This window comes from Beta vulgaris, chromosome 4 (assembly GCF_026745355.1).
Source record: "Beta vulgaris subsp. vulgaris cultivar EL10 chromosome 4, EL10.2, whole genome shotgun sequence".
Lineage (NCBI taxonomy): Eukaryota > Viridiplantae > Streptophyta > Magnoliopsida > Caryophyllales > Amaranthaceae > Beta > Beta vulgaris.
Window position 1 is genome coordinate 59,585,626 of NC_079205.1, and position 26,938 is coordinate 59,612,563.

Consider the following 26,938-nt stretch of genomic DNA (forward strand, 5'->3'; position numbering starts at 1 on the left):
CAGGCTCTCCAAGAGTCCAAGTCCATCCGAAAAACGGCTAGAGCCAAACAAACTCCACCTAAGTTATTATGAAAGCCAATTTAAGCCGACCCAATCGCACTCGATGCTGCCTTGTTCCGAGAGACGGTTCATTCCAACCCAAGTCATTCTGAGAGCTGATTTGTTTCGACCCAAGTCAATACGCCGCCGATTTGAGGCTTCAACCGACTCAAGTCATATCGAGAGCCGATTTATTCCGGCCTAAGTCATTCCGAAAGTCGATTTCTTCCTACCCAAGTCATTCCAAAAGACGATTTATTCCGACCCAACTCATTCCGATATTGATTTCTTCCGATGCAAGTCATTTCGAAAGCCGATTTATTCCGACTAAGTCATTCCGAAAGTCGATTTCTTCCGATCCAAGTCATCCCGAAAGCCGATTTCTTCCGACCCAAGTCATTCTGAAAGCCGATTTATTTCGTCCCAAGTTATTCCGAAAGCTGATTTGGGGCGACTTCACCTTATTCCATTTCGACCCAAATTAACCCAACCCAGATACATGTCGACCTAATCTCAGCCGATCTAGCTCTGACCTAGTTCCAAAAGCCTCTTCACCTAGTTGAATCCGACCCAAGTTCACCTAAATCCACCTGGATTTCAATCTATGACACACTCTCACCCAGATTATTTCGACCCAAATCATTCAGACGCAGGTTAAAACAAACGAAATTCATCCGGTGACCCAGATTGACAGCATTACTCCCAAGTCAAGTCCCAAGTCCCAACTCCCAAGATCAAAACCCACAAACCGTTAAAACCGAATTTTCAAAAGTTCCCCCAAAACCCAAAATTACTCAAAAACCCAGAAAAATGGGGATCCAACTTGAATCCCAAAACCTATTTGCTTCAATTGACATGGGTACTAACTCCTTCAAACTGTTAATCATCAGATTCGAACCCGCGACCGCCAAATTTACCACAGTTCATAAACACTCAGTCGCCGTCGTTTTGGGTCGCAATTCATCATCATCATCAACACCGTTGATTTCACCGGATTCCCAGTTCCGGGCAATCGAAGCGCTCACGAAATTCCAAGAAATTTTAGGGTCTCACACTGTGACGCAGATTAGGGTTGTCGGAACTTCAGCCATTAGAGAGGCAAGAAATCAGAGTGTCTTTATAAATGAGGTGAAAGAAAAACTAGGTTTTGATATTCAAGTGAAGGTTTTATCTGGGGTTGAAGAAGCTAGGTTAATTTACTTTGGTGTGCTTCAATTTTTGCATATTTATGATAAAAAGGTTTTAACTGTTGATATTGGTGGTGGGTCTACTGAATTTGTGATTGGGGATAATGGAGATGTTGTTTATGCTGATTCATTGAAATCAGGGCATTTGACGCTGACCGAGAAATTTGGGGAAAATGATTTGGTTGGATTGCGGAGTTATGTTCGTGAGCTGATTGAAGTATCTGGGTTGATTGGGAAAGTGAAAGAGTTGGGTTTTGAGGTTGCAGTTGGATCATCGGGGACGATTCGAGCGATTGAGAAAGCGATATGGTGTGGTTATGGATGTCATGATGGGAAGAGAGAGGGGTTAAGGGAGAAAAGGAGTAGGAATTGGTGGTGGTTTAGTAGGGATGAGTTGAGGGGCCTTGTTGAGAGATTATGTGGGGTAGGGATTAGTGAGACAGAGAAGGCTAGGAGGGACGGGTTTTTTGGTAGGAGGTCGGAGTTCATTGTGGCAGGTGCAGTTCTTTTGGAAGAAATTATGGAGTTGCTTGGGATCAGTGAGATGGAGGTTTCGGGGTATGCGTTGGGAGAGGGTGTAGTGGCTGAGATGGTATCTGAGGCTTTTCCAGGGATTGATTTGAATGCCAATGTGAGATGGAAATCAGTGATGAGGCTAGCCATGAGGTTTAATGGGAATGATAGGATGGAAAATGGTGTTCAGTGCTCAGCTATTGCGAAGGTATTTACTGGTTGGCTCTCAATGAATTGTACAACCAGATGTAGGTATTAAATGCTTTGCTAACAATGAGTGATCATTGGATGATGTTGGCAGGTAATTTTTGAAGGTTTGAGGAAATGCAACAAGGTGTTTGGAAATCAGTTTGCTGTTGATATTTGTCTCGATGAAAAGGATCTCGAGTATCTTGAAGCTGCTTGTATGCTTCATAATATTGGTCTCTATCTTGGGAAAAAAGGCTACCACAAACAGTCCTATAATATTCTTATGGTAGGTATAACTTAATTTTGTAACATGACAATCCCACCTTTTGGAAACATATATCACATATACTATTTTTGGATGTGTGGAAAAAGTTGTCTTCTTCCCCAAAACTGAATCAAAGTGTAATCGAATTTCCTAAAATATATATTCCTACTTAATTTGAGTTGTAGAGAATGCATGCGAAGGAAGGATTAGTTATTACTACAAAGTGGTATATATTAGTGAAATCTTAGTGAACCCTTCATTTTAAGGGGCTGTGATATGTAAAAATCAATTTTGGATGGGTGTACTATGTGAAATTCTTTATGTTCCGTGTTAAAGTTTCCAAGTGTTTTTCTAAAGACATCTAGATGCACAGAGGATGCAAATTCCGTTCTGATTTGTCCTTTAGCTTAGAGCTTGTTGCTGCTATTCCACAGTTAGATGTCCTAAGATTAATCCATCTCTTGTTTCCCTTTCTGATTATGCTGCATCGATTGATGGATCAATTTGTTTCAATACAATGACCAATCTGGCAATGTGCAAGAAATAGTTGCTTCTCATGGCATCCCAATGATGAATATATGCACTAATGAACTGGTTCCAACGACTTTTGGTTATAGCATAAGATATATTATTGAGTTAGCATGATTAGAGTTTCTTATTGTTTACAGAATACTTTAAGCAACAGTGATACTCATGAATCATGATGGTCTTTCTAAACTGAAGATGTATAGGAAAAATGTGCTTATTCTTAGAGGTTAATTAGGTTAGGCTGTTAGGATACAGCTTGGTTATTGTCAACTTATATGATGCTAGATGATTTATTCGTGGCTTTGATTTGAAAATTTGAGTAAGCTTTTGCAAACCTGATCCTTTACAATGGACTTTTGTGACAGGAACACAACCAACTAGATGGTTACACTGGTGACGAGAATGAGGTATATTTTAATGATTTGTATTTTTATTCAATGTTACTTTGGTTCTTATTAGTGATCATTGTTTGATGATTATGCAGTTAATAGCACAACTCGTTAGACATCATAGGAAGAAGTTCCCCAAATTTGAATGGCATTTGCAAGGATTCTCAAAAGAGGTAACATATATGCATTTAAAAACTGTATTTGCATGCTTTGGAGATGCAGTCAAAGTGTAGTGATTCTTATTTTTGTGAACATCTCTTAATTGTGAGGTAACACAGAAATCTGGAATCATCTGCTCCATCTTGCGTATATCAGTCATCATTCAGCAGCACAAGTTATTGAAGCTCAGAGAGATTGAAGTTAACAATTCTAGTGAAGGCTTAGTATTGGTAAGTACATTCTTCTTTTTCATACATTTTGGAATCAGAGCTCTTTACATGAGTTTGCCATTTGTTGCGGATCCTCCCAATTTTCACAATTCATGTTGTGGTAAAGAATCTGTAGTAGAATAGTTAATTAGTTATATTCGTGAAAATTGTAGGCAATATGGTAGTTGAATACCTATTACAATTTTTATTTCATCCACTTTTCTTTTTCTGTGAGGAAATGCTTTTATATCTGCTCCCGTGCCCTATACATGTGTGTTTTGGTGAATTTAGAGTAAAAAGAGATCTGTTTCAGCGTTTGACTTTCTTCATCTTTGGGCACTTCATGCAAGATAAACTTTTCTTCATATTTGGACACTTCATGCAAGATCAACTTCATATTTAGTGTCTGCAGTGGAGTTTAAGTGGCTGTAGTTATCCAGCGACCATGGTAGCTGATAATCCTTCTACTACCGTGTGTTTTCTGCTGGTAAATTTGATGTTTTTGTATGTAGGCTTTGGTAAAGAAACGGAACCAACCTATGCTTTCCGATCCAGAGAAATCACTAGTCAAGGATATTGAGACAGAGATAGGAAAAGAAGTGGACCTTTTTGAAGTGGTAAATGTCATTGCTTTATGTATGAAAGTTGATGTGAACAATCAATATCACATTTTTTTTAACAGTTCCTTTTTTTTAATCTTCAGGTCTTTCATCAGAAGTTATTGGTTGTTTGTCATATGGACTGTTAGAGTCATCAACAAGACAATGATGCTTACCTAGTTGCCTACAATGCCTCTGAACATACCTTATCTGAGACCTTGTGATGAGAGAACTTGGTACTGGTGCAATTCTTAAACTATGTAGCATCTTCTTATGTTGGAGAGGAATATGTAAGCTGATTTTGTTGTTGGGTAAGATATATGATATGTTTATGAGAAGATTCTTGAACTACATGGCAAATGTTCTGATTCCTAAAATAGCACTAAACTGGTAAAAGTTTTAGCAGATTTATTAATGAGAGTTCAACACTATATGTTGTTGTGGGCTGAAGCTTAAAGCGATCGAATCTTATCCCTCTCATGAGGACTATAAATTGGTAAGTTCCACTTTTTCCTTTTACTTTACTTGTTTATCTCATAAAGGATTACAAAGACTAGATTGTTTGTTGTCCTTGTTATGAAGAAGCTATATGATGAATCATTGCTTCGGTCACTATCCTTGTGTCCAATTTGGAAACTCAGATGAACTGACTAAAGCAAGTTGATCAGTTATTGAGTTACATTTATATCTAGCGGTGAAATCAAATACATGTCAGTAAATATTATCATTTTTATCTATTCTGCTAGTCTTTGTGTCAATCATCCTTAACTGTTGCGATTAATTCAAACCCGGAAGTACTTTTACGGTTTTACCTGAACATCCAGTAAATCTTGATTGTAGTGTACACAATGATTTTGTGGTGTTACGCTTCTTGATATTATGAAAATATTGTTCAAGGATTGGCTCTTGTTGGCACAGTAATCACTCTAATTCTACATGTCATAAGCAGTAAAGTTAAGCTTTTATATAGATTTCATTTAGTTGGTAAATGCTGTCATATTCAAATTGATTATTCTAAGGTTTGACAACACATTTTTTCACATACCCAAGAAGAAAATTGTATTTTTGGTGATAAAAATCTTTTAGAACACCCCGTGACATGGGATCCAAATATTAGTTCTCACTGAGTCACTGTTGTTTGATCTCTTTTAAGCTGACATTCCTGTAGTCTTTTGTTATTGATTTATAAGTGTTTAATTATAGAAATTTCGCTAGTAGTTGAGTCTGTAGATGTCACGGGTAAAATTTTCTGTTTAAAATTTTACAGAAACTTTTACCCCTTGTGTATTCCTGGTGCTTGTGAGTGTTGTATTATGCTATTCATAGTCTTTGGTAATTGTTTATTTATGTGTCTGCCTAAATTTTAGATTAACGAGAACTATAGTATTAAGTTGCATGCTTGTTTTACAGATGTAAATTATGTAGTCATGTAGCAACTGATATTTTGGCAGATCAGGCTGATGTCCTGAACATTCATGTTGGATGAGGATTCTTGTACAAGGATATAACACCAAGACAAATCAACTCAGGCCAAAACTTACAGAAACAGACAGTAGCTGATCTGACATCTGGACATTTTGAATGTACATGCATCTGAGTTAGGTATGCCCTCCTCCCAGATGCTAATCACTTAGTATGCTTTTGAAAAAACTCTAAAATCCAAACATGATAGCTGCCTAATACGTACTCTTAAGAAAGGTATCTAACATAATTATACATTGACAAACTTGCCTTGCAATAACTAAAACAAAGATTAAAGTGGACGCCGAGGAGAAAGAATAGACTTATCTTTTATTTATTGAATGTTAGGCGGCTAATATTTTGGCTGGAGGTACCCATTAGCCAATGGGCCACGTTGATGGGTAGGGAAATGTAATCAGCCAATTAAGCAACCACACTGGGAAGTGGCCATTCTAGATGACCATTTTTTCCCCATTTGTAAGTTTTAATAATGTATTACATATTAGCTAGGCTAATCGGATTGTGCTACTTCCTGCCGGGATAATGGCCGGGGTTTTGCCCCACAACCCACCCGTTTGCTGTCATGTGGGCTCAGGTTAACTAGGCCATCTGCAAACAAGAGCCATTTAGCTTTACACTTTTAGAAGAGCCTTTTTTTTTTTATCCAAAAAAGTTATAGTACTGAGTGTTTGGATCTGCTTGATTCTCTGGCATTTCATGTCTACAAGGTTCAAATGTTATTGATCATACAATAAGATTTTAGAGGTGCTTCTGCTTGAGTGATTGGATGTATGATTTAGTTTTCTCAGTTTCTTGTTTAGCAGCCCTTTCATTATTTGTATGTGCTGTTTGATTAGCAGTATTGAATAGCGATGATAGTTTTGAATGTACATAATTTTGTAAGGAAATCATGTACCAATATTGATGCTAATTGCTAATATATGTCCACCCTTACGTATAATTTTTTCTTCATACATATCAATTACCATTCACTAAAATTTCAAAGGGTGCCACTAATATGAGAATTTATGTTTGAATACACGTATTTGGGGACGAAATTGCATAACCATGGTACTTCCTTTCAAAATTACATGTTAATATACCATCATGAACACAATTTCTTACCGCTCAGGCATCTATGGACAACTTAGTACGATGTTCAGTTTAGCTAGATTGGAACTCTATGTATTAATCTTGTGTGCAAAAGTATGAAGTTGAAAGTTAAGAGGTGATTCGACAACCCCTTATCTTGATCTCGTTTGTTTGTTATCTTTTAAGGTTGTTGTTCATATACTCTCCATTTCTTTTCCAGTTGTCATTGACTCGTGATGCAAGCAACGGACAAGTGATGGTAGATACAAACTGCCTTTTTGAATCTCAACTAGAGTAATTGAAAAAATCACGTAGGTGATGGTAGCCATGACCTAGGATCGAATTACATTTACATCATGCTGACCACATGGTTATATTATACGACATGATTATATTATTTTGTCCGATTTCTTTTCTTTCTTCTTTGTCCTCCTCTCTGTATATGGTTTTATCAAGGATTTTATGATTTCTCATTGCTCACCCTTCATTATTTATCCCGCATACAACACTGGTTCAAGCTACTGTAGTTTCGATTCTTTCGAAATAGAAGAGCAAGTTGCTTCATTGATGCTTGATACACTTTTTAATTATCGCATCCTCGTCGTCTCTATAACCATCATGACTATGATACCATTGATCCTATTATACTCTGGCACTATGCATCACTACTACTACTACTCATAGGCCATAGCGCATGAATATGGAGAAGTTTCTTATTGAACTTGCTTTTTCTAAAAGTTTAGCTGATGACGCCTACTACTTTGTTCTTTATAAAGCCATTGATAAACTTCAATCAAATTCTTCATGATTATGGGTTTTACCTTGCAGTTACGTCAAACCTCGTCACCATCACCATCATGATAGGCCATGCGCCCATGCCGCATGGACAATAGAAGATTGTCCTTTGCTAATGACCATAAAAAGTGACATCAACAGCTACCCAATCATACAGCTACCCAATAGAAGGTAATAGTAATCATATTTAGTGTAAGGCTATGTTTAGTTCACCTGAAATTTTCTGATCTGAACTTATCTGATCTAATCTGAACTTATTTTTTCTAATCTGACCTGATCTGATCTGATCTGATCTGATTACAAGATCTTATCTTTTAGATTTCTCTCAATACATAAGAAAAAATATAGTCATGTGGGGTCTTGTTTGATTCGTCTGAATGAGTACTTTATTAATATTCAATTATTATAATTTTTACTAATATGTAATGAAAGATATAATGTTTTTTAAATATAAGCATGATCTGAACTGATCTGATCTGAACTTATTTTTTCTGATCTGATCTGATCTGATTAGATCTGAAATAAGCAAAAATAAGGTGAACTGAACATAGCCTAAATTTATAAGAAAGTTCTCATATCAATGACGAGAGAATGAAACTTTATCACAAAACATCAGGTTCTCTTTGTAAATTTTCATTACCACCCAATACTACCTTTTGAAGTGGTAATGCATAGTAATGAGATTTTAAAAACAAAATGGATATTTTGAGATGCAGTAGCATTACCATGGATAATGGCATTGGATTTCTAGTGCAAATTTACAATATAATTTAAAACCATTCTCACTTATGACTTCTTATCAAACGGAACGTTGGTATTATACTAGAGTACTGAGTATAATATTTTCATGTCGAGTGCTCTATGACTTTAAGATGGGTTGCACTTCGTTTGTTTCTCGACTTCTAAATCTGTTATCTGTATTGGTTCCACGAATTCAGTCAAGCACTACAACTACAAGTCTAAAAGAAGTTTTAAGCACTACAACTAGTACGTAAATAAAGATTTTGAGGATTTAAATTTTACGTTGAACATTTCTAAAATCAAAAGTGATTATCTAAACCCACATATTACTTGACAAATCAATTAAGAAAGGAAAATTTGTCAAAAAAAACCTCTTAAACGTTCAATTTTGCAAAAAAAAAAAACCTTTTAAAGCAATTTTTTGCAAAAAAGACTACAAACTTAATTTTTCTTGCAAGATGAAACCTATTCTCATTTTTCGGTGTGGCTTTTGAGATGCATAGGGGTGATGTTGCAGTTAATGGAAATAGACTTAATAGAGGGTTAGAGAAAGATAGAAGGGTAATCGCCAAAATTGAGAAAAAAACCACACCGAAAAAATGAGAATAGGTTTCTTCTTGCTAGAAAAATTATGTTTCTGGTTTTTTTTTCAAATAATGCTTTAAAATATTTTTTTTTCCAAAATTAAAGTTTTAAAAAGTTTTTGACAAATTTTCTGTTAAGAAATTACTTTCTGTAGATTGCAAACAAGCATCATGTTAAAACAAAAATATACAGTTACTAACTAGACATCAAGTAGTATTTTTGAGAAATGTTGTCAAATATGTCATGATGGAATGCAAATATGCAATAAGGTGAGACCAACCTTGCACGGTTGCACCCCCCATTCCTCAACTTTTCTCAATGCATTTCCACATCAATATCATGCATCGCGCCATGCGATCTGAGCCTCCGAATCTTGATTTACCTATCATTTCTATCTTTTGTGATATTGAGTGCTGGCAAAGACCAAGTGCATTATCGTAGCAGTCCAATGTCTTAGGCGTAGATTGTAGAGTTGTAAGTTGTACTCCCTCCGTCTTTTATTAGTTTACCCCTTTTGACTTTTGACACTATTCACATACATGATTTTGACTATCTTTTGTAATTTGTATTTAAGGAAAATATAGTCATGTGAGATCTTGTTGGATTCGTCTCAATGTGTATTATCCAAATATCAACTTTTTGTAATTTTTGCTTATCGAAAATTAGAGATATTAAGGTTCAAATTAGTATCTCGGCAAATGTGCCCCAAAGAAAGGGGTAAACTAATAAAAGACGGAGGGAGTAACTAGTAAGTAGGGGTGAAAGTTCGGTGCACGATTTGGATTAGGGTCTAATTTAATTTGATTCGAACAAAATTTGGATTTCAATTTTTGAATCTGAATCCAAACCAATTAGGGTTTGAATTCAATCTAATCCAATCCGAATTTTCATACTCTAGATTGGATCCGATTTGAAAATTCAATTTTTTTAAAACTCTAGTTTTTCGATGAAATAAATTAAGCGCAATAGCAGCCTAGTAGATTTAATAAATGAGGAATTATATGCAATTAGTATTTTAGGGGAAGCGTTTAAGTGTTATGCGTATTGAGCTATGGAGTAGGTCTTTTTAAAAAAAAATCAATTAAGCACTTAAGTCTAATCCAGATACATAATACAAGGCATATTACTATTCGATTATATTGGATTTTTGGATCCAATTACCCTCAATCTAATCCGATCTGAATTACTAATTCGGATTGGATTAGATTTTGGATTTTATCCAAATAACTTTCACCCCTACTCGTAAGTGTCACGTGTTAGGTTTTACAATTTTTTTATAGAATGGTATGCCAACTTCCTCTTAAAAAAAATTATCAGATTTGATGAGGTCTAAACTGTCTAATCAAATTTTTAAAAAATTGATCAAATCCAATCAGGTATAATAAATTTAGTTTAAATAAGTTTATATAAAGAGAACACAAATTCTTAGATAGATAAAGTAGTTAACACTAGTTAATTTTGCAATTTGGCTCAATCCAATGAATTTTATGGGGTTTTTTTTATCATCAATATTTCATAGTAAAGGTAGTTTTTCAAAAAAAAAAAATTTGTTAAATAATTTTTGCCAAACAATGTATTTATAAGGCTAATTTTCATTAAAAAAATCCATTTCTTAAAATTTCTCATCATTCTAAGAGTTTATCGACGTGTATTTATCCATTTTCTTTGTTTTTATGTTACTTTGAGTCATTTCTTTATGCACAAGGAGCAAGGTGATAATATAGATAGATATATACAAAAAAAAGTAATTTCATGTGCTAGGAGCGAGAAAAAGAGAATATATTGCTAAACATAGAAATAATGCACATAATACAGAATTTCCAAAAATGAAAAACGATGCAGGTAATAAAAATACATAGAAAGTATAACTATTCATCTATATTTTTATTTCAGTATTTAAAAAGGACATCTTCATAATTATATTATGCATAATGCTTGACATTTTAAGTATTTTATCCTCTCCGTCCTCCAAAAGATTTTCCATTTTTCCTTTTCACATTTCCAAAATACACATTTTGTATCATCTATATCATTAATTATATATTGGTAAAAATTTTAAAAGTTTGATTTTCGTAATGTACTTATTGAGACGAATCAAACAAAATTCTACATGACTATGTTTTCTCATATATTGGAATGAATTTACAATATTTTACTTACTTATAAGTAGTGTCGGAATTACAAATAGAAAATCCTTTAGAAGAACGAACAGAGTAATATGCTGATTATAATAGGGTTACACATACAATTTCCTACTCCCTCCTTTTTTTTAGACGTAACATGTTAACTTTTGACACTATTCATCCAATATACCTTTACTATAAAAAAGTTACACTTATGTGGATTTTGTTTGATTCTTCACGACATATACTTTCCAAACATATATATATTTTTGTTATAATTTTTACCTTTATGCAATTAGAGATATTATTAATCTAAGTTGTATCTTGTTAAATGCAAAAGGTTCAATGTTCATCTAAAAAAAAGTAAAGAGTATCTTATGATGACATGTCACACAAAAAATGAACATGTAACTATGTAAGTAATACTACCTCCGTTTCAAAATAAGTGCAACATTTCCCTAAAATGGAAATGTCATAATAAGTGCTACCAAGCTTGTTTTGGAAATTTTTTTTCATTTTAATTACGAAAGTGCCATTACTTAATATCTTTAACAACTCAATTAACTCCCCATCTACCAACCTAAACCACATTAATTACCCAAATCCTTCCCTCCCTTTTTTTTCTAATCTCCTACCTCATCTGATCATATCTCTCTCTCCATCTCATCTCATCTGAAACTTTCCCCAAACCACAAGAACCCTAATTCATCAACACATAGCATCTCAAACCCTAAACCACGAAGAACCCTAATTTCTAGAAAAATTTACATTCGATTCTTGAGATCTTTTTTTTTTACCTCGCGAATCTACACTTCTTCTTCTTCTCTCTTCTCTAAACCACGAAGAACAGTAGTTTCTTGCAAAAACAGTGTTCGAAATTTTAGATCTGACTTCGCGAATCTAGTTTTCTCCTTCTTCTTTCTTCTCTCTTCTTTCTCATCTTGTTATGGAGTATTCGAATTTTGCAGATGCGATTTTCGCATCCGATGGTGGTGGTGGTGGTTGCTGAAGTTGAAATGGCGATTTTGGGGTGGTTTCGAAGGGATGTTGGTGGTTTTGGGGGTGGTTTCGAAGGGGATGGTGGTGATTTCGGGGGGGTTTCGAAGGGAGGTGCTGGTTTCGGGAGTGGGAGGGAAAATGCGGTGTTTTCCGGTGGGCAGAGGCGGCAGAGAGGAAAGAAATTATCTGCTGGTGGCGGCGGTGGTCGGTCGCGATGGTCGGTGGTGGCGTTGTTGTGGTATATGGCAAGTGAAAGGGGTTGGGTTTAAAATTATTGGGTAATTAGGGTAGATATTTTATTTAATTAAATTGCCTAAACTTCTTTTTAAGTGTGGTCCCCAACTTTCTCTCTCTAGGAGCATTGGTCTGTGTGCCACTTCTCTATGTTGCACTTATTTAGAAACGGAGGAAGTAGTATTTTTTTTTGATAGGAATGTAAGTAATAGTATTAGTAATAGTTTAATATTACTATATTAGATAGGAATTTGCCTAAGATGGAAAGATACCGTTTTTCAGTGGGCCTACAACATCGCCGCAAATTTGGATGTTCTCCAATTTTGTACTCCTCTATTTCCCTATAACTTTTATTAGGGTTTTTCTTATCCAAAAAACAAAAGCCAAAAGTCCCATAAAAAAGGGGTACGTAAAAAGTTTTGGTTGGCAAAAGGCCTTTCATTTGTCTAAAAAATTTATATGGACTTGAACTAGTGATGGTAACATGTGGGATTTGGATCGGGTGAATCATTACCCGTATCCATCACCCGGTTAAATTGACTCTCATCCATCTATTTGTCACCTGCTTTACTCATCACCTGAAATTCATCCATCCATCACAACCGGATGATTCGGGTGGGTCGGGTAATTAACGGGCGAAAAATCTAAATATTCAAATTTTAATTATAACTATTAAAAAAATAATGTACCCAACTTCCAACTACACTTTCCGAAATCATAAATAAATACACCGATATTTTTAGCATAAAGAAAAGGTGACGTCGCACCATACAAGTTTTTGGAAGTCGTCTTCACAATAATAAAGTCTCGACAACAATACTTCAACAATACGAGTTTCAACAATACGAGTTTGAACAATAAAAATTAAACGTTCAACCATTCATAATACTTCAACAAAAAAGTGTTTTGGGAGGCTAGAGTCCGTAAGAGAATCAAAGGTTAGGGTTAGAGTTTTTAGTTTTAACATTTAGTATTTTAATTTAAAATTTATTATAAAAAAAATTAAACGGTATGGATAACGGGTCGGGTGCTTAACCGGGTGATGGATGAGAAATGGTCACCCGCATCCTACCCGAAAATGTCACTGGGTCACCCATCACCCGGTCTTCATCCGTTAATTACGGTTTTTCACCCATTTATTTAAACAGGATGGAGCGGGTTACTAGATATCTACTAGATATTGCCATCTCTAACTTGAACCACACTAAATTAGTATGACCAAATACAAATTTATGTAATTTATGAAAAAGATACTATATAAAAAATAGATATAAAAATAAGTAGATATAAATTATGAAGTTTGACTATGTAAATTACAAAGTGAAAATTTAATCATGATACACTAATGTGAGAAAGAGTTATTATATTTGTCAGTTTTCAAAATCATCATGTTCCAAATAACTGTGACTATTTTTTTTGTTCATTATAGAACATATATCGTATGATTTTGAAAATAAAAAAACCAGAAACTGAAAACCATCCTAATACCGAACGGGCCCTTATATAAGTGATTTTGATCTAATAGTATTGTGAATCAGGTCCACCTAAGACTAACTTTTTTTTTTTTTTTATAGAAGCAAAAATCCCATATATTGGTACTTCTATTTATTTTGGCAGCAGAAGTTTTTTTTTCTCGTATGAAGTTCGTTGATTCAGCTGTTCCTAACTTGCAAATTCTCCAGGTTCGGTAATTCATGTACTTAACATTAAAATTAGTTTAAAATTCTTAATTTTAATACATTCTTTCATGTTTCATGTCTAATTTGAAACCCACTTTGTGGTTGTATATTTTATTTTAATTGTTGTTGCTATTTCTGTAATTATGGGTGTTTTATTTGCTACTGTTGTTATTTTATTTTTTACCTTACAGTCTACAGACAATGGGTGTAATTTGCAAATTATTCAGCTTGTCTACGAATTTATGCTGATAATTTTGATATTTTTTTTTCTCAATTTTGATTTGTGGGTTTCAAAATTAGCTGTATGAGGATAGAAAAAGATAACTTTGATTTAACAGAAATCCTGATTTGGTGTGATTTTCATGCAATTGTTCGTATGTTTATGGGTAATTTTCATTCGAATTTTGGAGCTGTTGACTTTCTTGTAGCTTTCTTGGTTCCTAATAATTCAAGGAGTGAATTCAGGCTCACTTAATTTTAGGTATGGGTCTTAAAATTTGTAATATTTGTTTTGACTTCAGAGTCAGATTAGTTAATGAGAGACTTCTGGAGGTTGAACTTTCTCTGTAGTTTGCTTTCTGGTTAAAGAAGAGATTTGTATTGTCATTGTGATTCAAGGCTTATGGTGTACCTTGTCTTCTATTGAATTGGTTGAAGTGATGTTCACAAAATTTTATACTAGACCCTAGTTTCTGCGTCGAAGGGCTGATCAGGCAGTTATTAATATACCTTCTGGTGTATGTCACACAGTGATATCTAGAGCAATATGATGGATTTTGTACATAATTTGTACCGTTTACAACCTATGTTAGTTGGTCGCATTATGGGTTATATTGGAATTGCAAACTGGATGCATTTGTGATGGAGATGACTTGAACTTAGTATTGCTTCTACATATGTATGTTGCTTATACATAATGAGTCAGTATAATGGGGATATCATAACCGACCCCTTTGCAGATATTTGAGGCACTGTATTGAAATTTTTTGGTAGCCGTTTAGGTTAATGGAGACCATTGTGCTAGCAAATATGGCTCAATTAGTATCTTCCATATCCAGAAATTAAATTTTTTTTCTACTTGTTGAAGAATTATTGGATGGAAAAATGATGTTAGGATCACAATTCAATCATGAAATGGTATATTTCTTTCACAGTTACTTGGCCTTAAATACTCATCTTGGAGCTAGGCATGTGTCCAAATGTCGGACTCAACTATTTTATGAAATTTTGCATGATTGGTTCCCAATTGAAGTATCAAATTGTTCACACCCATGTTAGATTTTAAGGATCCGGCGCAGGTACTTAAGATAAAGTGAAGAGTCCAATATAGTAGTAACTAGTAACATAGGTTATTAGTGTCTCTGTATTGCCAGATTTTCCAAACACACAATATCCTTAATAGTATGTTGACCGATGAAATCTGCAAGGACAAAAACTGCTGGCTGTATGATTTGGGACTATAGCAGACGAGTGAGCTTAATACATTTGTTCTTTGTCTGCTATTTTGATGCTTGCATTGGATGGTTTAGTGAGAAGATCTGACTGTCTTGATACCCTGTTGTCTGATCCAGATGTATTAGCTAGTTAACTTGGAGTACAAAAAAAATATATATTTTGGCTTGTAATCTTGTGTTAAGGCATTTCGTCTATACCTAGTGAGATTCTTATTTTACATTGCCGAAGTAATTACTCCATGAGAGAAAATTTTAATAGAGTTTCTGCCTGTATATGAGTGCCTTTTTGGCTGTACTTTTAATTTCTTTTCAATATATATAGCCATCAGTTTCAGTGGAACAATGACAGTTTCTCCAGCTCGTGCTTCTTTGAAAAAAAATTCTTTGATATTCCCTCTATTCTCTAAAGATATTCTTATTTACTGTAGCAAAGTAAACCAAGGCAAAGAAGTGAGAGAGTGTGAAAAAATAGGAGAGCTAATGTGGTTGTGAGACAGTGTAGAATTCTGTGGGTTCAACAAGTGGTGAAAATTAGTTTGAAAAATGAACAAATTTTACCAAAGAGGGACAAAAACAAAATTAGGAAGAACTTTTAGAAACAAATTTAAATAGAAAGTAGAAAGATCCTAGAGAACGAAGGGATAATGTTGAGTAAAGTTCTTTTTCCTTTTGTTATTGGATTTTTTTGGCTACATCTGTGCAGTATGCAAGCCATTCTAATGTAGAATGTGAAAAGTCTTTAGTAAAACAATAATGACCTTTTTAGGCTTCTAAGAAATTGCTGCCAATACCTTAGCAGATTCGAAGTCAGATCCTCTTTTTCTCTTGTGGCAATGGATGCAGACAAAGTCAGATTGCTCGGTGCAAAACCCTAGGGGAATGACTGAAAGTAGGTGCTCAAAAAAGAAAACATTGAGTTGTTTATAGGATCCACAGAAACTGAGAACAGCAGCATCGTCTATGAGGCGGATTTTGTTCAGCTATGGAGAAATCATAGTACAGACATCTGCAGATTTCTAGTTTTCTTGAGCTGGCTATCTACATTCCCATATATGTTCTTATAAAATTTGAACTTTTTGAGGATATCCCATACTAATTAATGTTATTATGGGAATTCTGGTGGTGACTCTGATCTGCTTATATGAAAAGGTAGTGTCTCCAATCTGTTTTCTTGACATGAACCTTGGATTTGATGTTCTCTCTGGTATGCTCCATAATTTCTGGAGAGGTCTTCAATTATGTGGTACATTCATTGTTTGCACTTCATATGTTTGTGGACTGGTTGACAATTAACATCTTGAGTGTAAATTCCATTATGTTACTTTCATACGTGCTTATACTAATTGGCTACAGCTCTTTGTGGTGCCTAGGATCATCAGCAATAGTGACATGGGCCTTGAGAAAAGAGTTGCAGAGCACAATGATGTGAAGCAAGATAACCAATCGCGGGCTCTCTGCCTGCATGCTTTTTCTGATTTGTCATGTGTTTCACCAGTTGTGTTTCTATACCTTTTAAAAGAATCTTATATCTATGGTAAGTGGTAATACTTCCCTTTCACACAATCTATTGAGAAGCTGTTGGTTATGATGATTCTTGCTTTCTATAGATATTTGAATGTTTGAAACTTGTGAATTAACAATTTTGCTTTGCCTGTTCTTTCTTACTTTACATAAGTCAGCCTAAATAACATTAGGTGGGTGGGATGTTCTTTGTTTCTTGTGCTTATTGTTATGAGCATTTGGAAGTAATTAGTGCTTGTTCATTGGTTGATTCATGTTTTAAGAGCTTATTGGAGCTACTACTGTATAGAGTAGACATTAGTCAATCCTATTATCTTGCTTGTTTATGGAATCTATTAATCAACAGTATTCTGTTCTGACAATTACATGGAGTGATGGAACTCTGATTCAGGCTTGGCTTGTAAAAATTTGATAATCGTGACATCAAGCAACTAGGCATTGCAAATAGAACAGTCATGTATCCTATGTGTGTATATATATATATATATAGTCTCCTTTGCTGAGAAAGGCAGAGAGAGAGAGAGAGACAGAGAGAGAGAGGGAGAGAGGGAGATGAGATTTACAATTTATATATTTTGGTTTGACAGGGAAGTCTAAAGCAACTACAAAATTCCGAGCTTTGCAACAACAAGTCAATCTAGCCCTCAAAAACGGCCCTCAGCCTGGACCAGCTGTCTTTATTGCCCGCTGCCTCTATGTGCTTCCAGTGTTCGACTCATATGCTGATGGTTTCAGTCATTTGATTGTATCTGCTCTTCGTAAATACCTCAAAGGCGATACAGATCCTACTGATCTGCAAGAAGCACAGGATCTTGCTGCACAGCTTTTTCTTGATGTTGTTCAAGGATTTATCATCCATGATGAGAGGATACTTATAAAGATAATTGAAGCTTTTGATGTGAAGTTGGTGAATATTGAAAAGGCTTTACACAATTCAGTTTCAAAGGACGAAATTTATGACAAGGCCCAGGCTTTCATGGAGAAGTATATTCATCAACATATAGAATCTCAGTCGTATATGACTGCTGTCTCTTTGATGGAACAATTTGGTATCCACCACTCTGGAGAATCTTTCCTCTTCAAAATCTTAGAGAACAAAGATTTTAGAGCAGCCGAGAAATGGGCATCATATGTGGGTAAGCCAATGTTGTGTGTTCTTGTCGAGGAATACGTTAAGATGAATATGTTTAAAGGTGCTTATGGGATTATAAAGAGGAATAATCTACAGGAGGAATTTCCAGATGTATACCATAAGTGTAAAGAAAGGTGATTTTTCTTGTGAAAATGCTGCCTCTGAAGCTAACATCGCTTTCCTGATTGGACCATGAATAAAATATTTGTTTATATTGTAGCTCACTGAAGGCTCTCGCTGAAAAAGGATGCTGGGATGTTGCAGAGGAGAGGGCAAAGAATGATAGACAACTTCTTGAATATTTGGTAAGTGGCTTATTGGAAATTACTCAGTTACTTTATACCCAAACCTAATTACTTTTTGCGCTTCCAGCTTACATAAATTCCAACAAGTTTTTTCCGGAGCTTTTAATTTGAAAATTCTAAAGCACTTCTTAGATTAATTTAAAAAGCACTTAGTATTCTTAGACAATAACTTTTTCTGATAAAAAAAAGGTTTATCTGGCGATGGAAGCTGGCTACTCTGAGAAGGTTGATGAATTATGTGAATGTTACTCGCTGGAAGGATTTGTAAAAGCTAAAGGTACAAATTTGGTCCATCTTGTAGATCATGGTTTATTTTTCATTTGCTTGTAGAAGTGCAAATGATTAGTTGGATATCATTTATTTTTGCTGTTTGATCATCTCAAAATCATATATCTTTAAGATCATTCTGTCAAGAAGGAATTAATAATCTAATAATAATTTACCTGCTGTTCAAACTTAAACTAGATTATTGATTATAAGGGGAATAGAGTTATCCACAAACTTAGTAGAGAACAACTAATATATCTGAAAATAAAGAATCTTGTTTGCATGGCACATTTGGTTCTAGGTTCAGAATTTACATCATTTATTTGGCCTATGGGCTATTAAAACCATTGACCTTCAAAGTATCTGGTGTTCTTGGGCTGTCTTTTCAAAAATTTTGGTGAGGCCCTTGGCCCTCTACTTACTGGAGATATCTGTTCCGTTCTTCTGAAGGATGGCACGAGTATTTAATGTTATATATCGTCTGATCTTGTAGCTGAATAAATATTTGGTGCTTTTCTGTAAAGAAAAAGGAAAAGTTTACTCTTGCAGCTGATGTAAGTTAACGCAGAGTCTTAGACATTCTTTCTTGCTCATTTAACAAAGCAATCAAACTCTTAGATATGCTCATCTGCATAGCTTTGTCCCCGGAAATAAACCCCTGAAAAACTTGTTTTCTGGTTGCAGAACCTGAGGTGCATCCTGTTCAGAGTCGTTATTTGGATCTTCATGAATTATTCATAGATGACATTATATGGGTTGATGAAGCTGTCAGCCTGCAGAAAGCGACTTCTTATATTGAAGGGTGTAAAGTTGTTGGTGTAGATTGTGAATGGAAGCCTAACTATGTGAAAGGTAGCAGAGCCAACAAGGTACCTTTGTCATCATCAAACTTCTCTTCTTGGTCTTCTTATTGTCATATCCTTTCATCTCCTCAGAGGTGCACATCGTTCTCGCTTTTTTTAAAAGGAGAAGATTATGATCCTGTTTAAGACTCAAATATGTTCAAGTTCACAGCCCACAGGTGCTAGCTTTAGGTTGTTTGATGATGAATCTCTTGCCATTTTGGTTTAGCAGCTGTATGGCTGAAACTATTGCATCTTATAATTACACTCGGTTTAGTCTATCAATAATTTGAGTTCACAGATGCTAGCCTTCTATGAGTTTAATTTATATTCTATGTCTTACTATAGTGGACTCGTATCTTTTTTCCTTCTTTAGGATCCGTTTCTTTCATTCATCTCCTGATGATGCCTTTTCCTTATTTACCTTGGCTGACAGGTTTCTATAATGCAAATTGCTTCAGAAAAGGTTGCCTTCATTTTTGATTTGATTAAGCTGTATGATGATGTGCCCGATATTCTGAACAGCTGCTTAATTCGTATTCTGCACTCCTCTAGAGTTCTAAAGCTTGGTACGTATATTATTGTAATTGTTTGCCTTGTTTTCATCATCTTTTTCTGCATTTATTGAAGTGTATTTCTGGCACTTCTTAGTCTATGTAAATTGTTTTTATACTGAGATTTTGGGATGATGGCATTATTATGACAGTGCTACCTTTTGTGCCATATATAGGCTATAATTTTCAATGTGATATGCATCAGTTGGCCCATTCCTACCCAAAGTTGGACTGCTTCAAGCGTTACGAAATGCTTTTGGATATCCAGAAAGTATTCAAAGAGCCTTGTGGTGGGCTATCTGGCCTAGTGAAGGTAATTTATTGATGGATGTGGTTTTTGTGTTGCTTTCTCCTTGTTTTCTTGGGCTGCTTCTGTTCATGAAGGCCCTTTCGAGTTGTCCTACCAATAGTTCCTTATTACCCTTCGTTCTTTTTTGGCCGTTTAAATGTAACGCTGTCAGAAATAATTACCTCAATTTGGGATGTAGAAAATACTGGGAGCTGGTCTGAACAAAACAAGAAGGAACAGCAACTGGGAACTAAGGCCTCTGAGTCAGCAACAAGTTAGTACTATCTCTGTGTGCAACTTTCTTCTGTACCACTATGTTATACTATAATATATGGGTATTCTGCAGTTGGACTATGCGGCTCTTGATGCCGTTGTTCTTGTTCATCTATTCCACCATATTGGCAGCCACTCTCAAGCTGTTGATGTCCAAGACAATAATGCCAAAATGGAGTGGAAATCCCACATTGTAAGTGCATCGACTAAATCAAATCCATCTCTTTTTAAAGCTGTGACTGGAGTGTCAATTGTGGATCAAAATCAGGCTGTAAGGTGAACATAATATTTTCTGCTGACTTCCCATATCCTGAAACTATATAGATGATGCTCATCATATAAGTTTCTTTTCACTTTGGCACTTAATCATTACATAATTGCCTTTTTACCACTCTATCTTATCTATGTGCACACACGTTCGCATGCACTCGTGCACTTGAGCGATGCCTTAAAATTCGTAGTAGTATATGGTTTTTGCGATGCGCTTTTTATATTGCATTCTATTTTTTTTGGTTGCGCATTATGATCAGGCTTCACATGTTAGCGACACCAAGATGTTGCGGAAGAAAGACCCTAGAGGTGAGAAGAAATCTGAAGTTGACGTTGGGCAGCCTGAATCCACTTGAGCTACTAACACGACAGATTTGCATTTCCATTCTGTGAGGAAGAATTGTATATACATCTAGTAGAGTTTACTCAAATGGTAACTCTTCAGCAAAATGCTGTCTTGCACTGTACATAATATACGGTATATACTGATAATACATTGGCAACAGATTGTATATATCTCTAAAGCTTAACGAAGCCTTAATCGAAGCACTCCTTGCATTATTTCTTTTTGCTTTAAATAGGGGGTGCATCTTCAATCTCCATGTTTTGCAATATACATATACGAGAAGGGATGCTATTCCCTAATATTTTCGCCCGATTTTACCTTGAAAAACCTGTGAAACTCAAATGTATTAGGGATCCTATGAGTCGAAATTAACTCAAATTGAAATTATTTTTTTTGTATTGAACCAATACAAAATTTGATGGGAGTAATCTTATTTGTTTATTGTAATAAGCCAATTGATAATAGGCTTAACAATGACGTAATTTTAATCACATGACGCATCATTTATCATTTAAATGATCGGTTTGCCACTTCTAGTTACGCCCTTTGTACTAGATGGATCCATTTCTTATACGAATCATTCATTATTTTTCCAATAGGTTGCATTTCACAAAATAATTCATAGGGTCTAATTATCTACAAGTTTACATATTATTGCCAAGAGGTCAAATTTTCTTTTCTTTTCGTGTGTGTGTTAAAAGGCCGATTATCTATAGGCTCCAAGCCCAATTATTGACATATATATATATATATATTTGTCCAAGCAAGCTTATTGTTTTTCCCTTAGGAATTAATAAAGGCTAACTCCTAGATATATGTAAATCCACATAATAATTTTCATCTTTCATTACTAGTAATTAAAACATAATAACTTAATCAAACTTGTCAATTTGATCATATTTGCAGCTAACATATCTTTGTAGTCCTCTCTATTCTCTCCTCCACATAAATAAAAGGATACAAAAAAAAGCAAGAGAGAAAGGAGGGGAGAAGAGGAGAGGACAACAATGGACAACTTCCGGTCGCCTTACAATCATTCCTATGGATATGAAGGTGACCGGAGGGTTGAGTTTAACGGCATCGACCGATACACGGCCGTTGATCAAATGTACGTAGCACGGTCTCGAGGGCCTACTCCCCCTAAGAGGAACAAGCATCGAACGGTACGTAAATCATCCTCATCTTCAACCTCAACCTCAACCTCGGCCTCATTGGTATTTTCAGTGAAAGCATGGTATAATAGTCCAGAACAAAAGAGGAAAAGAAGAATGGCAAAGTATAAGATATATAGCATGGAAGGTAAGGTGAAGAGTTCGTTTAAGAAAAGTTATCGTTGGTTTAAGAAAAAATGTTTTCATCTTGTACATGGTTATTATTGACAACAACAAGAAAAAAAGTGTATCAAGTGAAATTCATTTATACATTTGCTCTTTTCTTCTTGGAGTAGTATATTTCATTTATTTCGATGATTTGATCTATTTGGGAAAAATGCATGGAGGTTTGTCAATCATATAAGTATTAGTGTTTGATCCAATCTTAGTTCGATATATATATTATACTTCCTTTGTTTCGTTTTAAATGCAACAAATGAATATTTTATAAGTATCTCACAAATAATACCCTTTATTGCATTTAAAACGAAACGGAAGAAATATATAAAATGTCTTCTATTTCTAGGTTGAATTTGCATATTACTTCAAACATAAATCATAATTATAAGACAATTAGTTTAGAAAAAAATGAGGAAGATCAACTTATATTTTTAGTCAAAATGAGAGGGAATGTTATAGGTTTGTTTTTTTGTTTAGAGAGAATATTTCACCCAAATAAGAAACCGAGGTAGAAATGTTGAGGAGAGATTGATATGGCCCGGTCTTAAAACACAAACTAGTATTTTGCCCGGGCTATGCAGATGCTCTAATTATCAAATATATTATTATGCAAAAAATTTATAGTGGATTCTATTGGCTTTTCGTCTATTTTTCTATTGCAAAATTGGAAAGCGGGCGTTATAGTATGATAAGTTGTTTTAATATTTTTTTAAGGAAATTGGGGATGAAAAAATAACAATTTAATGGAATCTGGGTAAGAGAATATTATTATTTAACTAGTTTTTTTGACCCGTGCAAAATACACGGCAATTATTTTGTTTTATAACTTTAAGATACTTATATGTGTATAAATTATAATTTGGTTTAGAAGTTGTTTGTCCACGTGAAGATGTGATTTTCGATTTAAAGTTTAATTTTTACAATAGTGTTTGGTGAATCGACCTACCGTTGCCATTGAACATTTAAAAACAACGAATTTGCATGAGAGAACAGAGATCTTGTAAGTTCAATTTAGTAACATATAACATTTTATGGAATTGAATCTTTAGAGCTATGTAATATAAGAAAAGAATGATTAGCTACTATGTAATAAGTAGTTTATAATACAATAAAGCAGAACAAATGTTTGCTAACAATACGATTTACGTACATAAAATAAACATGTAATAAAAAGTGAGTAACTTACATTAATAATCAAATTAAATCATAAGTTCTAGAACAGTTTCTTATAAACAACATTACTTGTGGTATTTGATCCTCTATGTCCTTTGTCACAAATTAGGATCTTGATGCCTGCTGGTATGTTTGTTACTCTGGAAATGACAGTTCTATAACTGACCATGATCAAAGATCGGTCTAGGGAGATACAAACCTACCTGTGATAGAGATTGACACAGACTTTTATTTATAGTCATTGCAAAACAAATGATCAAAGAGAACTGCCTTCTTTGAAACTTAATTGGAAATCTCATTGCATCAGATGGAATCAGAGTCATGCGAGGAATAAATATCTTATCCCCCACGTTACTTTCAGAAATGACTACATCTTCAATAACGCGATTCCTAAGATGCTTAATCACCATCTTTGTACCGTTGCACAACCCAGATGTCTAGTCTATATTCCATAAAAGCATAACAGGTGCACCTACCTTTAATCTTAAATGGTGATTAGGTAGGCCTGAACATCTAATGGTATTTAGATATGCACTTTGAGTAAATTTCACTCGCTCCTAAATTGCCTTCAACATTGCTTATTGCATTTTGAACTCAGATAGACTTTCTCCTCTCCTGGTAAATGGGATAGTACGTAAGCATTCACCATCTCAACTATCGCATGTGTTGGAGCTAAAATAGTCCTTTCTTGGAAATATTTTGGCTCCCACAGGTGATCCTTTAAGAAAGGATATGTGCTTTCCGCAATTGCCGTTATAGGATCAGCTTCCCCTTCTACGATAATATCATTTGATACCTTAATTTCGGCCTCGCCTTCATTCGGCCCTCCTGCCTTTCCACTAAGTATCCATTCTGGAAAAAAATTTACCTCTTTCAAACTTGTTTCAGTAGATCCATTTTGTAGACGCATATTTCTCGTCAGTTTCAGCATCTTACATGAATCCCATAGATAAGAAGAACTTAAGGTTGGGAACACGATATCTTGTCTGCTTCCTTTCGAGATTACAGGCAATATCTGCCTAAAATCACCACCGAGAACGATAACCAAACCACCAAATGGTTTGTACTTATTAGAAGGATCCACAAATTGCATGATATCTTTCAAACTTCTATCAAGTGCTTCAACTCAATACTTGTGCATCATTGGCGCTTCATCTCAAATAATTAGCTTTGTTTTACTTTAAAATATTAAACATTAAAATTGTAATGGATCAGTGGTTAGACTCCCACATTTCATTTCGAGGTCATGTGTTAGGATCCTAGTAACTACACATTGTTAATATTTTTGATTAAGATTATAAACATGTGTATTAGAAGCTTGAGAAGAGTACCACATAGCACCATTCCTTTGATAGGAACACACGGGTGTATCACGCATCTGGTACACACGGGTGTATGATGAATGAACTCGTGATATATACTCCCTCATATCCTTCTCGTTTTTCTTTCTATAGTCCATTTTAAAAAGTTCTTTTTATGTCAAATCTTTTCTATTTTGGAAGAATTTTTTCTTTCTATAATTCCCTTACTAAAGTTATCATTTACTATGTTTTTCCTACTTTTTGTTCTAAAAGTGGGCCCATATAAATTTTTTGTCTATCCAATTCACTATACTCTTCTCTCTCTTACTCTATCAAAAAGCAAAAAGTATACATAGAATATTACATATATAATAATAATTATTAATATTATTAGAACTCAACTAAACTAAATTTAATTTAAGTATATTAATTGAACGAAATTTGATTTAACGGAAATGAATTTAATTTAAGTGTACTGGATTGAACTAAAATTACGTCAAAACAACAATATTTACGGGAGAAATTGCGTTATTGGTTGCTTTAATTGGAATGGCATTTCTATTTTTTTCCACGGGAAAGAACAACTCATTTTAAATATGGCTTTCTTATAAATTTTATCGAAATAATTGATCTCACTCTCTTAAGAACCAAGTGTATGTATAGTGTAGATGCAAATTATATATGTTGTCTAATTAATTAGATGACTCACCTTTTTTTTTTATATATTTTACCCATACAGATAACATACTCCCTCTTCAATTTTATTAGATTATATTACTATGTAAATAGTAATCAAAAGTTATTTTTATATTTCTCCATCATAATCATAGGAAAATATCATAATATATAAAAAACTATCTTATAATCTAATAACTTTTAATGCTGCTAATTATTATACGGACGCATTCGATAAAACCAAAATTCAATTTTACATATTAAGTCAAAATTTCTCGTCGTCCATTATACATAGGTCTAAACTAGTTGATGAATATACTAATTTTACCATTATGCTACTTTCCTTTTCGCTCCTACTAAGAATACATGATATTGGAAGCAAAGCTTTTGTTCATTTCCATTTGAAAAGAAGAGTTCTTAAGCAATATACGTGATATCGTGACACCCCGTTCATGCACATATTTACATTGTCATGTAATCCACTCAACCAAGGACATTTTTAAATAACGATGAAAGTACATACTATGTTGAGAGTAGTCTATATATAAATAAATAATGTAATTGTTGAGAGTATTATAGATAATTAGATATAGGTATTAGGTAGATGTTTTTTAATAAGGTAATGAGAAATCTTAACAAATTAGGGAGAACAAAAGGGCTCCTAATTTGCTAAGAGTGAAAATCGATTTCAAGATCTCCTGGAATCATGAGATAAGCTCTAACCACTAGACTGTCACTCAATCTCATTTATCGAGTGATATGCGTGGTAAACTTGTAACAAACCAAATATAGAAAAATTGTAGCTTTTTTCTCTCTCTTTTCTCCTCTCTAACTCTTCCCCTTTTCTCACTTCTTCTTTAATCTCCATTAATGGAGATGTTCAAATTCTAACAAGTTATTATATAGGTTAAACTCAATTTAGACTAGTTTGTGACGTTGACCCACATACATGAAGCTCCTTTTGTTCCTCAAAAATCTTTCTAATTCCACAATTCCTAAGATAGACTAGTCTGGTATGCACGTGATGCGTGGGAAAACACCTGAATTGAACTGAATTAAATTGAATTGAATTAAATTGAGTGTAATAAATATTTAAATAATATTTAAACAATAATAATATGAATCTTAAATAATAATTATAATGATAAATAATGATAATGAATAATGAATAATAAATAATAATAATAATAATAGTATTTTGGATATTTTTAAATGATAGTTATAAAATAAATAATATTAATAATCATAAATTATTATTATAATAATAATTAATGATAATAGTGATAATTAATAATAATTATTTTATATTATTTGTATTAATATATTAATACTTGATGATAATTATATAATAACAATGAATTACTATTTTAATAATTAGATTTTGTAATATAATAATATTTAGTAATAAAAATAATGATT

General features: G+C 34.1%; 2 protein-coding genes across 9 annotated transcripts; both read left to right on the forward strand.

The window, feature by feature from the left end:
* The first annotated feature begins 704 nt into the window (after positions 1-704).
* Positions 705-7,595, forward strand: LOC125491530 (uncharacterized). 2 transcript variants are annotated; one of them, XM_048643524.2, is made up of 11 exons: positions 705-1,947; positions 2,041-2,214; positions 3,087-3,128; positions 3,206-3,283; positions 3,380-3,499; positions 3,991-4,095; positions 4,182-4,388; positions 4,484-4,573; positions 5,529-5,679; positions 6,851-6,941; positions 7,459-7,595. In XM_048643524.2, exons 1-7 carry the CDS (start codon positions 850-852, stop codon positions 4,224-4,226), a joined length of 1,662 nt encoding a protein of 553 aa, XP_048499481.1. In that variant the 5' UTR covers positions 705-849; the 3' UTR covers positions 4,227-4,388; positions 4,484-4,573; positions 5,529-5,679; positions 6,851-6,941; positions 7,459-7,595. The 2 variants fall into 2 exon arrangements, with proteins under 2 accessions (XP_048499481.1, XP_048499482.1); XM_048643525.2 differs by having other exon boundaries at positions 706-1,947; positions 3,389-3,499.
* LOC104890363 (uncharacterized) lies at positions 7,457-21,254 on the forward strand. 7 transcript variants are annotated; one of them, XM_010675824.4, is made up of 12 exons: positions 7,457-7,596; positions 13,682-13,789; positions 16,611-16,774; positions 17,349-18,027; positions 18,114-18,198; positions 18,388-18,475; positions 19,150-19,334; positions 19,744-19,876; positions 20,038-20,174; positions 20,350-20,424; positions 20,497-20,699; positions 20,954-21,254. In XM_010675824.4, the coding sequence occupies exons 3-12, from the start codon at positions 16,630-16,632 to the stop codon at positions 21,084-21,086; spliced, it is 1,863 nt and encodes a 620-aa protein (XP_010674126.1). In that variant the 5' UTR covers positions 7,457-7,596; positions 13,682-13,789; positions 16,611-16,629; the 3' UTR covers positions 21,087-21,254. The 7 variants fall into 7 exon arrangements, 6 of the variants coding, with proteins under 6 accessions (XP_010674126.1, XP_048499479.1, XP_048499480.1 ...); XR_007273664.2 differs by having other exon boundaries at positions 7,459-7,596; positions 16,594-16,774; positions 20,067-20,174; ... (1 more) ...; positions 20,497-20,616; positions 20,954-21,095; XM_048643522.1 differs by lacking the exon at positions 19,744-19,876 and having other exon boundaries at positions 7,459-7,596; positions 16,594-16,774; positions 20,067-20,174.
* Positions 21,255-26,938: the final 5,684 nt, after the last annotated feature.

What these genes read in the sequence shown, in the direction of transcription:
- LOC125491530 (XM_048643524.2), top strand. Translation starts at nt 850, where the DNA reads ATGGGGATCCAACTTGAATCCCAAAACCTATTTGCTTCAATTGACATG. An exon ending in CTAGTGAAGGCTTAGTATTG is followed by an intron (nt 3,500 to 3,990) that starts GTAAGTACATTC and finishes TTTTGTATGTAG; the next exon opens with GCTTTGGTAAAGAAACGGAA. An exon ending in AAGTGGACCTTTTTGAAGTG is followed by an intron (nt 4,096 to 4,181) that starts GTAAATGTCATT and finishes TTTAATCTTCAG; the next exon opens with GTCTTTCATCAGAAGTTATT.
- LOC104890363 (XM_010675821.3), top strand. Translation starts at nt 7,541, where the DNA reads ATGACCATAAAAAGTGACATCAACAGCTACCCAATCATACAGCTACCC. An exon ending in CTCTAGAGTTCTAAAGCTTG is followed by an intron (nt 19,877 to 20,037) that starts GTACGTATATTA and finishes TGCCATATATAG; the next exon opens with GCTATAATTTTCAATGTGAT. An exon ending in GATCAAAATCAGGCTGTAAG is followed by an intron (nt 20,700 to 20,953) that starts GTGAACATAATA and finishes CATTATGATCAG; the next exon opens with GCTTCACATGTTAGCGACAC.